Source organism: Phascolarctos cinereus, unplaced genomic scaffold, assembly GCF_003287225.1.
Source record: "Phascolarctos cinereus isolate Bilbo 61053 unplaced genomic scaffold, phaCin_HiC Scaffold_9;HRSCAF=440, whole genome shotgun sequence".
NCBI lineage: Eukaryota > Metazoa > Chordata > Mammalia > Diprotodontia > Phascolarctidae > Phascolarctos > Phascolarctos cinereus.
The window spans coordinates 147,294,851-147,307,333 of record NW_027556402.1 but is presented as its reverse complement, the minus strand read 5'-3'; the positions used below and the strand labels follow the sequence as shown (position 1 = coordinate 147,307,333).

At 40.6% G+C, this 12,483-nt stretch overlaps 1 protein-coding gene across 1 annotated transcript in view; it reads right to left on the bottom strand.

Moving 5' to 3' along the window:
• Positions 1-12,483, bottom strand: part of SCFD2 (sec1 family domain containing 2) — a 423,086-nt gene that overhangs the window by 18,664 nt on the left and 391,939 nt on the right. Inside the window, 1 exon segment of the mRNA XM_020990057.2 lies at positions 11,292-11,426. Within this exon segment, the coding sequence (XP_020845716.1) occupies positions 11,292-11,426 (135 nt within the window).

Here is a 12,483-nt window from a genome sequence, read left to right as displayed (position 1 = left end):
CATTTCACTGGTCCTTCAATCACCTCCCCACATTAGGTTTCACTGATGATGGGTCATCCAACAGGAAATGATGACATTAGTTACAGTGCCTTTTGAACAGAAAAGGACAATAAACCCTAAACTGAATGCTCTCTTTGGGACAAATCTGTCTTGGTTACTGATCTACCAGTGTGACCCAGGAAGCAACTGACACTTTTTCCCAACCAATTTAATGAAGATCTTTTGGAAATGAAGGAAATTAAAAACAAAACGAAACTAACTTCCATCTCTTAAAGCCCTTAGTTTTGTCATCTTTTAGAAAAAAAACTGCCATTTACCTAGTTCTTGTTGGAAAATGGTGGCTTTGTTAAATTTGCATAGAATATGCCTAAACCAAATTAGATGGAAATGAACTTTACTATTCTACCAAACTCTAATGTTATTATCTCACTATAGACTACAGACTCTATTTAGTTTGGTCATACCATTATTCTATGGGGTAAGGTAGACAATTCATCAGGGGTAAATGTATTCAAGATTATCAATAATAATTCCTTATGGTCATAGATGATTTTGCAGTTTCCAAAGTGCTTTACATATCTATTCTCTCATCTCATTTTCAAAACAACTTGTAAGGGAAGTAATAATAGTAATAATAATAATGAATCTCATTTATATTAACCTTTAAATATTTTTCTTTAAATAAACTTTTTTTGATTTTTTTCCTTAACATGTCATTTCCCAATGACTTTTCCCCACCACAGCATTCTTCCTTCTAACAAAGATAATTAAACTAAACCAACATGTCGACCATTCCTGATGATATACTTATAGCTTACTATCTCTATGCTAAGAAGAGAGACATGTTTTGAGATAAGATCATAACTAGAAGGGACCTTAGAGGTCATCTGGTCTAAACCCACCCCTTATTTTACTGATGAGGGGCCCAAGGTCCAGGAGGTTAAGTGACTTGACCAAGGTCACAAAGATAGTGCCTAAGGCAGGATTGGAATCTATGTCCAACATCCCAAAAGCCAGTGTTCTTTACACTGTACTATGCTCTCCCTTATCCTCTTAGAGGCAGCTAGATAGCATCATACTACACAGAGCATGGACCTGGAGTTAGGAAGACAGGAGTTCAAATCTGGCCTCAGACTCTTACTGGTTTTGTGCCCCTCCGCAAGTCACTTGCCTAAAGATCGTTGCCTGCCTTAGTCTCCTCATCTGTAAAATGGGGATAATAATAGCATCTAGCGTCCGGAGTTGTGAGGATCAAATGAGATAATATTTGTAAAATTCTTAGTAAAACTTAAAGTACAATATAAATGCTAGCTATCATTACTATTATTATTGTTAAGTCAAGATTGGTGGTTGTATTAATTAACATATCTTTTACAATTATTTCCCTTTCCATTATTTCAGTCATTGTGGAAATTGATCCAGTTTGGTTTACTTCACATCAGTTCATACAAGTCTGCCCAAGTTTTTCTAATTTCCTCATATTCATCATTCCTTATTACACAATAAAATTCCATTACATTCATATGCCACAATTTGTTTAGCTATTACCCAACTGATTGGCATCTACTTTACTACCACAAAGAACACGCTATAAATATTTGTGTATAAGAAGGCTCTTTCCCTGTGTGTTGACCCCCTTGGAGAATACCTGGCAGTGGTATCATGGGAGTGAAGGAGCAGAAATAGCTTGGGGACATAAATTTTGCATTGGAGAGAAGTGGGTGGTTCTCCCTTAAGTTCATTGCCATTATACTTTCACTGTGTCCCTCTGAGTTTGTGACTGCTCTCCCCAGCTGCTGCCATTTTAGACAATTGGGTTGACTTATTGGCTGGGCATCAAAGGCCCCAAAAGACACCCTTTGGTTCCCTTATTGGACTTTCTAAAAAATTTACCCCTGTAGCCATGAATGTGGATGCACTAAATGTACCAGCACCTTTGAAACAGGAAACCTGTTAAAAAGAGAAGCTAGTAAGAGGTAAACTAGCGCTGCATTGTTTCATTAGATAAAACACACCCTCATGGCAACTTCTGCAGAAAAACATCTTGACAAATCATTTCTTTCAGTCAAAACAAGCCTGGGTCCAAACACATGGAGTCTATATAAAAAGATATTATTTTTCAGGAGACCAAAATCCAAACCACAAATTCCAGAAATGCACACAAAGAGTACTGCCTATTAGACAGGCAAGCCCTAAATTAAATTAAAGCTGTAGCAAAAAGGGCTGAGGTATGCTATTGATTATTAATTTGATTGCTATCTAGCTTTTCTGTTGAAGAGCCCAAGGTGCTGCCGAGGCCCAGGCGTGGGGGGTGGAGCACTCCTCTGGCTACAGAATTGGGAGGCTGCTTGAAGAATATGAGTTCTTGCCAGTCTTCTTTTCCTCCAACTGATAGTACAACTCCAAAGGCTTTTTCCTTTGAAGCCAAGAGCTTTATGTGGCTAACCACAGTCTATCCTTTGGTTGAGCATCAGACTCCAGTGGACTTGAAACACTTTCACAGTATCTCAGGGAGGCACACACAAGCTAACTTGTGGCCCAGATCACCATGTGCAAGGGGACTTGATGGAGTACATCTGGGAGAGCAAAACACCACAACTCAGTTTCCTGTGAACTAGGAAGTACGCTGGGTTTTCAAAAACACAGCAAATATATATATATATCCTGCAGGAAAACAGCAGGCCGTCTGTCTGCCTGTCTTTTCATTACTGCAGCCTCTCTGGTCTCACAGAGTTTGAACATGGGCCAGGCTTGTTAAGTCAACTTTCTGAACTCAGGGAGGGGAGGAAAAGACCTCTTGGTTTCATCCTTGGCATGCCACACAGGCCTGTGCAATTTATGAGGACGCACAAAACAATCCAGCAAACTGAATTCAGTCTGATATTGCCCAAGAGACCATTTGCTTTTCAAGTGGCAAAACCAGAACACAATGTTCCTCAGCTAGAGAAGGCCAAAATAATTTAAAGAAATGAATCCTGACAAACTGCAGAATGAGGCAGGTATGGGGAGAAATAACCCCTGACTTCAGCAAGGAGAGAGACAGGCTGCCACATCATTCCTGCCCTCTGAAACGAAGGAACCGCTTAATACTGAGAAATAAATGCAAAGGCACCCTCCCTGCCTGGAGAAATTTTACCATACTTAAAAAAAAAATTAATGTGTTGGATCCACTTCAAAGGGTCTAGAACCAAGGCTTCCATTTCCCTGCAGCCCAGAAGCTGCCTCTAGAGCTGTCTCCAAAGCCCCACCAAGCATCTGTGCATTCAAAGCACAAGCCAAGACACTCAGGAGACTCTACCATCTGGAAAGAGAAAACAGACTTCTAAAATCTTGAGAAATATTAGAAGCCAAAGTTATTTTGGGGCTTCTGGCTGTGCGTCTTGGGAGTCTAGTTCGTTGTCGAATCTCTTCTAATTTCTAGGCATCTCCTCTTTTTCTTCTTCTTCTTTTTTTAGGCAATTGGGGTTAAGTGACTTGCCCAGGGTCACACAGCTAGTAAGTGTCAAGTGTTTGGTCTGAGGCTGGATTTGAACTCAGGTCCTTCTGACTTCAGGGCTGATGCTCTGTCCTCTGCGCCACCTAGCTGCCCCTAGGCATCTCTTCTTAAGGATCCCTACAGCATGGCCCTGTAGGAGTTGGCCGAGGTCTCCACAAATAAAGGGACAAGTGGGCTGTTTGAGAGAGGGATGTGTAGGGGCAGCTAGGTGGCCCAGTGGATAGAGCACTGCTCCTGGAGTCAGGAGTACCTGAGTTCAAATCCAGCTTCGGACACATAACGCTCACTAGTGTGTGACTCTGGGCAAGTCATTTAACCCCAACTGCCTCACCAAAAAGAGAGAGAGAGAGAGAGAGAGAGAGAGAGAGAGAGAGAGAGAGAGAGAGAGAGAGAGAGAGAGAGAGATGTGTTCCAGAAGAAGGAAGATACAGAGACACAGGGTTCCTCAAAGGTTCAGAAGTCATTTACCTCTGCAGGAAGCATCCTGGCTCCCTGGCAGTACTGTGGCAATGACAAAATTCACATGCTTTCCATACACTGAAGGCTTCCAGCCTGAGGGGAGGCCAGCTTTCTGAGTTCTATTGAGAATCCTAGAGCTAGAAGAGATCCGGAGAGATTGCCCAGTTCATCTCTCTCCCTTTAGGAAAGATCACATCTGAACCATTTTAGATAATGAACACTGATTTTTTTTTTATGAACATCGATTTTTAAAATATTGGAAATCATACTAGCTGTGTGACCCTGGGCAAGTCACTTAACCCCAACTGCCTAATATCTATTTATCTATATCTATCTATATATCTATATATCTATACACACATATATGAATGAAATCTTTTAAAAAGGAAACCAGTGTAGCAAAACAGATAGAAACCTTGCCTTCAATTTGAGGGCAGCAGCAAAGAAGTGATGACTCGGTGATCGGAAGAAAATGGATTTGTTTCTGGCTGAGCTTGTGTCCAGGGAAGCCCTGGCTGCCTCTTCAGGTCATGTCATGCCTGGGGAACTCTATTTGCTTTTCTCCTATTGTTATCCCCTGAGAAGGCTCTGAGTGGGACAAGGGGTTATCCCCAGTGAAACATGCCAGAAAGTCTGTCCATTGTGTCTTCAACAATCACTAACCTGCCTTAATCACAGAAAGACTCCAGCCAGGATCATTTAATCCAACTCTATCATCTTGTTTTTTGCTATAAGTATGTACGACTTCACTAAAGAGGAAGCGGGGTAGTTGATCCCAGCTCCAGAACAGAGCCACAGCAGAAACTGCTATAAATAACAAGAGAGGATCCCCCCAACCCTACCCCCAAAACCCCAAAAAACAACAAAGCCAACCTGACTTCCATTCTGCTGGTGCAGGAAGAAGATAATGGGTGAGGCAAGTCAAAAGGTAGACCATCTGTACTCTACTGGAGAGCGCTGCCAACACACCCCAAGTGGAAGCCCCATAAGGGAAGGCGATACCAGGATTCTGAGAGATAATTTGTATCCCTATCAAACCATACTGAGTCAGATGATGATAATAAGAATAATAGCTAGCATTTATATTGTACTTATTATATGCCAGGCACTGTGCTAAGTGCTTTATAAATATTATCTCATTTTTATCCTCACAACAACCCTAGGAGGTAGGTGCCATTATTATCCCCATTTTACAGTTGAGGAAACAGGCGTACAGAAGTTAAATGACTTGCTTAGGGTTACACAGCTAGTAGTACCAATAATAATAGCTAACATTTATATAGTAACAGCTATGTGCCAGGCACTGTGCTAAGTACTTTACAATTATGATCTCATTTAATCATCACAACAACCCCAGAAGGTAGGTGTTATTATTATCATCCCCATTTTACAGATGAAGAAACAGGCAAACAGAGGTTAAGTGACTTGCTCATGGTCTCACAGCTAGTACGTGTTTGAGGCTGGATTTGAACTCTGGCCTTCCTAACTCCTGGTCCAGCATTATACTACCAAGCTGCCTCTAAGTTAAGCTGAACAGATAGAACATGGATATAGGAAGCAGTTGCTACTAATAAATAATCATAAAAGGAATGTGCTCAGTTGGAAAGCACCCAGGGAAGGGCACCCGGATCATAAAAAGCTTTGCATCCATTTCATCAGAAGATAAGTTAAGGAGCTGGGGATGCTTAGCCAGGAGAACCAGGAAAAATGGATAGAAGTTGCAAATCAAAAATTTGGATTTAATGTCAGGAAAAAAAAAACTCCTAACAATGAGAGCTGCCTCAAAGCAGAAAAGGCTGCCTCCCAAGGTCAAGGGTTCCCCTTTCCTGGGAATGTCCAAGCAGAGGCTGGAGGATGACTATCAGGTCTGTAACAGGGGGGATTCCTTGGAGATGCAGGTTCAAGAGGATAAGAGGTTCTTCCTTTAGGGATTTGTGAACTTTTAACACACACATATATGCACACACACATACATATATGCACACATGTGTATACATTTATATGTATGCATATATATACATATTTGATAATTGTATTTCAATATAATTTTTTCCTTTATAACCCTATGTATTTTATTTTACGCATTCAGAAACATTCTGAGAAGGGGTGTAGAGGCTTCACTAGATTACCAAAGTGATCTAAGACATAAAAAGGGTAAAAACTCTTAGATTACCTGGATTCTGAGGTCCCTTCCAACTCAAAATTTTGTGATTATGTAAAAGTATATTTGTCATTTACTACTAGTGTGGCCTCAGGCAAGTTTTATAGCCTACTTGGGCCTCAGTTTTCTCATCCGTAAAATGGGAGATTGGACCAGATGACTTTTAAAATGCCATTTCTTGCTTTTAATCTATAATCCTACAGTTCCTAAGGTTCCTTTCTGCTCCAAAAGTCTATGAACAGCAACATAAGGAATTAAATAAAAAGTACTACAAAGCAATGGAAATGTAAAGAGTAATGGAGCACTTGCACCTATGCTTGATTTCCTCTTCCTACTGCTCAGCCTCAGATGTGAGAAGTGTAAGTAATCTTTCCTTCGTGAAAATTACCTTCATTTTGCAGCATGGCCTTCTAGCAAATCACAATTAGGCTCCCAAAAGGACCACTGCCTGATTCTCATTAAGTCCTGACTGACTTATTTTATGTCCCGGAAACGTAGGCCTGAGCTTATTTTGCTGACTAGGCTCTCTAAAACAAGTATAGCAGAGCCAGCAGACAAGGCCTATTTGGAAAAACAGACCAAGGATCTGGGTGGGGGCTGGAGGTGGTGAGAAGGACATTTTTGTGGGGCACGCTGATGGCCCTCTAAATCTCCAGCTGACAGATGAGAAGCACTCCTCGCAACTGACAGAAGAGGCCCCTGGCAGCTGAGGGCTAGGGAACAGCTCATGACAGCTGCTGGGAGAGCAAGAATGCCTTTTCCTTAAATCCATTACTTGGAAACCCCTCTTTGGGATCAGTTTCAAGCTGCTGGGGCATTTCCTCATAAGCCCTTCTTCCAGAAGGTGGTTCAGTGGGGGAGAAACAAGGAATAAATGAAATCCTGGCCCAATGGGTCTCAGAGTGTTTTCCAAGATGATACCCACTTTAGTACTTCTGGGATTGGGAAACAGGAAGACTCACAGTCACAGGAGGAAACTTGAAAAAGGTGTGATTTTAAAGTGTTACTTTCTGGAGGTGGCTATGAAAAGTGGGATGCCACATGACATGGGATAAAAGACATCCGAATACCTCTACAATTTGCAAATCTCACGTCTAGGACATAAAGGAGGAAAATAATCTTTCCCTATAGGAACAAAACTCACTTTGTAGATGGGGGAGGAGCAGGGGTGACTCAAGTGAAGCATACTGAAGGCATGGCTATATTGGGGAGTCCTGAGAAAAGGGAAGACTAGCTAAGCTTCAGAAAGCCAGGCTGACCCTGAACTCAGTCACACTCAACTCCAAGCCCTTCAACACTTTTTAAGAGGCAAGGAAGGGAGGAGCAAAGAGTGCCCAACCTGAGATCTGGGTTTCATTCCCACTTCAGACACACAGCACGAGCCATGGGCAAATTCACTGTATCCTAACTTTCGAGATGGAAGGGCCCTTTGAGAACATCTAGGGTGATCTCTTCATTTTTTCTGAGGAGGAAACAGAATCCTACAGATATTAAGTGACTTGCTGAAGGTAACATAAGAAATACTATGTGGCAGAGACAGGATTCAAACCCAGGTCTTCTGACTCTAAATTCAGTGCAATCCTTCCACTCCATGAGACTTCACTTCTGGCAACCTGAGTTTTTTCATCTCTAAAATGGGGGTAATCTAGTATCTACCCTCCAGGGCTGTTGAGAGGACTGAAGGAGATGTGTTTTGCACATCTAGTGCTGTTGGCTATTATTATTTATTCTGGAAACATTGATCTGGGTTGCTTTAAAACAACAACCAAGACAACCAAAGAAAGAAGATGAGGCACACAACAGATGTGTACACTGCTGTGAAGCTTATGGGAACTGGCAGCATGACGAGAGGAAGCCCCTGGCTTGTTTACTCTCTGGTTTCACCACATCAGCATCTTCATCTGGTTTCTCTTTCAGCTCTGGGAGGGCACTGCTTTTTCAGGGATATATATACATTCACGAACTCAAGAAGGCAAGATCTTCCATGCAGATTAATTTGTAATTTCAAAACTGATTTGAACATGAAAAAACACCCTGTAATTTCTAAGTGTTATTATAATTGGAACACTGGCAAAGTACAGGAGAGAGGTCAGCATTTAGGTCTACTGCTCATCCTTTTTTTTTTTTTTAATATATATGATGAATGCTTTATTCAGAAAGAAAGCTGGAAGGCTCTGGACATGGAGAGTGATGAATAACACCCTCCCCCCTCCAAAAATAAGCGGTAATACTTTAACAGATAGAAAAAGATAAGCTGCTGATATGGGAATCATTTCTAAATCAGCTTTGATCATAAACTTTTTTTTTTGCAATTATGTAAAACATTTCCATGTTAGTCATTTTGTATAAGAAGACTCAAATAAAAGAAAAAAATGAAAGAAAATGAAAAATAACATGCTTCAGTCTGTATTCAATCAATATCAGTGCTTTGTCTGGAGGTGGATAGTATGCTTCATCAAGAATCCTTTGGGAGTGTCTTGGATCATTGTTTGCTGAGAATAGCTAAGTCTTTCACTGCTCTTCATTAAATCAGATTGCTGTTACTATGTACAACGTTCTTCTGGTTTTGTTCAATTCCCTTTGCCATCGTTTCATGTAAGTCTTTCCAGGTTTTTCTGAAATGATCCTGCTTGTCTTTTTTAAATACCACAATAGTATTCCATTATGACTACATACCACAACTTGTTCATCCATTCCCCAACTGATAGGCATCCCTTCAATTTCCTTTTCTTTTCCATTTAAAAAAAAATTCTAAAATTTTTTTTTCTGGAATACAGGCCTAGTAGTGGTATTACTAGGTCAAAGGTTATTCACAATTTGATAGCCCTTTGGCTATAGCTCCAAATTGCTCTCCAGAATGGCTGGATCAGTTCACAACTCCACCAACAGTGCATTAGTGCATTCCCACATCCCCTCCAACATCCAACATTTCCCTTTTTTTTTTGTCATATTAGCAGCTCTGATGGGTGTGAGTTGGTACCTCAGAGTGGTTTTAATTTTCATTTTCTGATCGATAGTGAGTTAGAGCATTTTTTCATATGATTATAGATAGCTTTGATTTCTTTGTTTGAAAAGTGCCTGTTTATATCCTTTGACCACTTATCAATTGGGGAATGACTTGTATTTGACTCAGTTCTCTATATAATTGAGAAATGAGGCCTTTATCAGAGAGACTTTCGGCAAAAATTCTGCCCCCCATATAATTTTGGTTGCATTGGTTTTGTTTGTACAAAAAGTTCTTAATTTTATATACTCAAAATGATCTATTTTATATTTTGTAATGCTCTCTATAACTTCTTTGGTCCTAAATTCTTCCCTTATTCATAAATATGAAAGATAAACTATTCCATGCTCTTTTAATTTGTTTATAGTATCACCCTTTAGGTGTAAATCATACACCCATTTTGATCTATCACTCATCTTGTTCAGATTCATTTAAATTTAGCAACTTTACAATGCCTTTTTAATGGAGGTGGAGGAGCAGATTAAACAAAGGACTTTTTCTCTTTTTATCCTCACATCCAGTGTGGCTTAATCTTTGAACATCCATGACTCCCCCGCCCCCCAATAACAATTAGAGAAATTCTGGATTTCATCAGCAAGTTTTCTGGAGAGCAGAAAAAGGTGTAGTTGTCAATGGAGTAATGATGTGGGAGCCTGGTCAGACAAGTGACCTGAACCTGAACTCAGCCACTCCTCATTCTCCTTACTGAACAGCATATTTATTGTATTCAGCATTTAATGAATGTTTGTTGAGTGAATGACGTCAATAAGGTAAATGGTACGTGGTCTTAGTTTACACCAAAACATGGTTCACAACTAGCCAAGTGTTGGTGATGGGGGAGGATGGGAAAAGTATTTATATAGTGCCCACTATATGCCACTGTGCTAAGTGCTTTACATGTATTACCTCATGTGACCCTTAAAACAATCCTGCTGGGGAGGTGCTGTTATTATCATCACCACTTTACAGTTGAAGAAACTGAGGCAAACAGAGATTAAGTGACTTGCCCAAAGCCATATAGCTAGTGTCTAAAGTCAGCGTTCCTGACTCCAGAATTGTATCCACTGCACCACCTAAGCTGCTAATGAGCTTAGGAAAAAAAAGTCTTCATCTACAACTCAATTCAATTCAACAAGCATTTATTGAACCTCCATTATTTGCAAATCATTTTTTTTGGGGAACCAGGCATAGGAAGATGAAAGAGAAAAATAGTCTCTGAACTCAAGGAATTTGCTTTAAAAAAAAAAAAGACGGGTCTCTTTTTCTTTCCCAGACTGCAATACAGGGGCTATTCATCAGCCTGGGCCCACTTTGATCTCCATATTAATACTGAATTTAGAGTGGATACCAGATGAGCTTAGCCCACTGAAGCTCAAAACTCCAAGCTCCAGCAATCCACTGGTCTCAGTCTCCTAGAAAGCAGGGATGCCATGTGTGCATTACTGTGATGCCTGGCGACTTTGCATTCTGCTGAGAAATAATCATATCGTGTTAAGGAGACGAGTAAATACAAGACATCTGAGGGGCCAAAGAGCACCATCACCTGGGGGACCAGAAAAAGCTTCTTCCAAGGAAGCTAAGGATTCTAAGGAGTATAGATTCTAAGAGAAAGAGAGGAGGAGGGAGCATAAGCCTGGTAGGCCGTGCAGCCTGGGTAAAGCCATGGAGATGGGAAACAATGCCATATTCAGGAATAGCAAGTAGCTTAGTTGTAGAATGCCTGAGGGGGGTAATGTGAAATAAATCTAGAAAGATGGACAGGAGTTAGACTGTGAAGGGCTTTAGATGCTGGCCTAAGTAGTTTATATTTGATTCTAGAGGCACTGGGGAGCTACAGAAGAATTTAGAACAGAGGAATAACATATGTTCTTAGAGAACATGTAAATCAATAGCACCTGGCTCCTTCTGCTTACAAAAGCCAGCTGACCCTTGAATTATAGGGATGACGTATGACCTGCAGGCTCTAGGACTTGTCACTATCTCACCTTTTAGTCTATAATTTTCACGGACACAAACATCTCCTGATTATGAAAGAAACAAAACACCAAAAGCTCTTGAATAGAGCTCACTCGTGCTAAGGGTGCACTCTCATTTCAATTCTGTGTACACCACGTCTGTCATGCATAGGAGGGGTCTGCAAACAGAAGATTATCTCCACATGGCTGCTTTACCTTCATGAACATGCTAAATCCAGTTTTAAGAAGATCAGTGAAGCCTGAAGACATGTGTTCAATATCAACATGATCTGGTCTCTCCGGATTCAATATCTCCTCCACAACCTGCTTCAGCAATGGCTTATAGGTTGCCTGAAAAGGTAAAATATTACCATGTAAACGAAAGGGTATACGTTCAATTGATCTCCTAGGATAACCATCAGAAGATGCAATTTTGGGGTGGGGGGAGTAAAGAGAAGTCAACAATTTTCCAAACCAGATGGAAAGCAACCATTTCAGCATATGAAATGTGTCTTTTTTTTTCTAGCATATGAAATATTGAAGAGTAATGTATAATAGTTTAATATTGACATGAAGACAGTCTCTAGTCTTTGAGAGATGTTCATTATTGCTAGAAACTCTCTGTTCATCTATCTATATTTATCTATTTTATTTATCCATCCATCTACTAATTCATCCCTATCTTTCCTTTTTCTACCTCAGTATCTATTCTATTCTATCTATCTATCTATCTATCTATCTATCTATCTATCTATCTATCTATCTATCTATCTATCTCCTTGTTTTCAGTATCCAGTTGGACTGTTGTAGAGAGAACGTCACCTTTAGAGTCAGAATACCTGGGCGTTATTTACCACTTGGATGCCCTTGGGCAAGTCACAACCTCTCTGGGCTTCAAGTGCCCCTTTTATAGAATAAGGGGATTGGATGGGTGATCTCTAGGGCTCTCCTATCTGAAAAAACAAAAACCAAAAGCAAAACCTAAAACAATTACAATTTAGATCAGCTGCAAGTAAGCTTTTGCCAGAAAAATTCCAAAGAGGCATGCAAAGCAGGGAAGGGCTACAGAAAAGAAAATAGATGCAGATTGGTTCTTTGATTTCTACCTCTAAGTGTACCTGTAGATATCAATAGATTCAGTGTGATGTAGCGGATAGAAAGCCGGCCTCACAGTCTGGAACACCTGGGTTCAAGTTCTTCTTCTGATACCAATGGCTGTGTGACCCCTTCATGTAACCTGTCAGTGGCTCAGGCAGCCCTTTGAGATTGTAATGATGGTGGCAGCCTACAATGGTAGAGGGAATACCACCACACTGGGAGCTCCCTATACTGATGAAAGCAAAGGTTTGGTTCTTCTTCCTCCCAGCCCCACCAACAGACACACACACACACACACACACACACACAC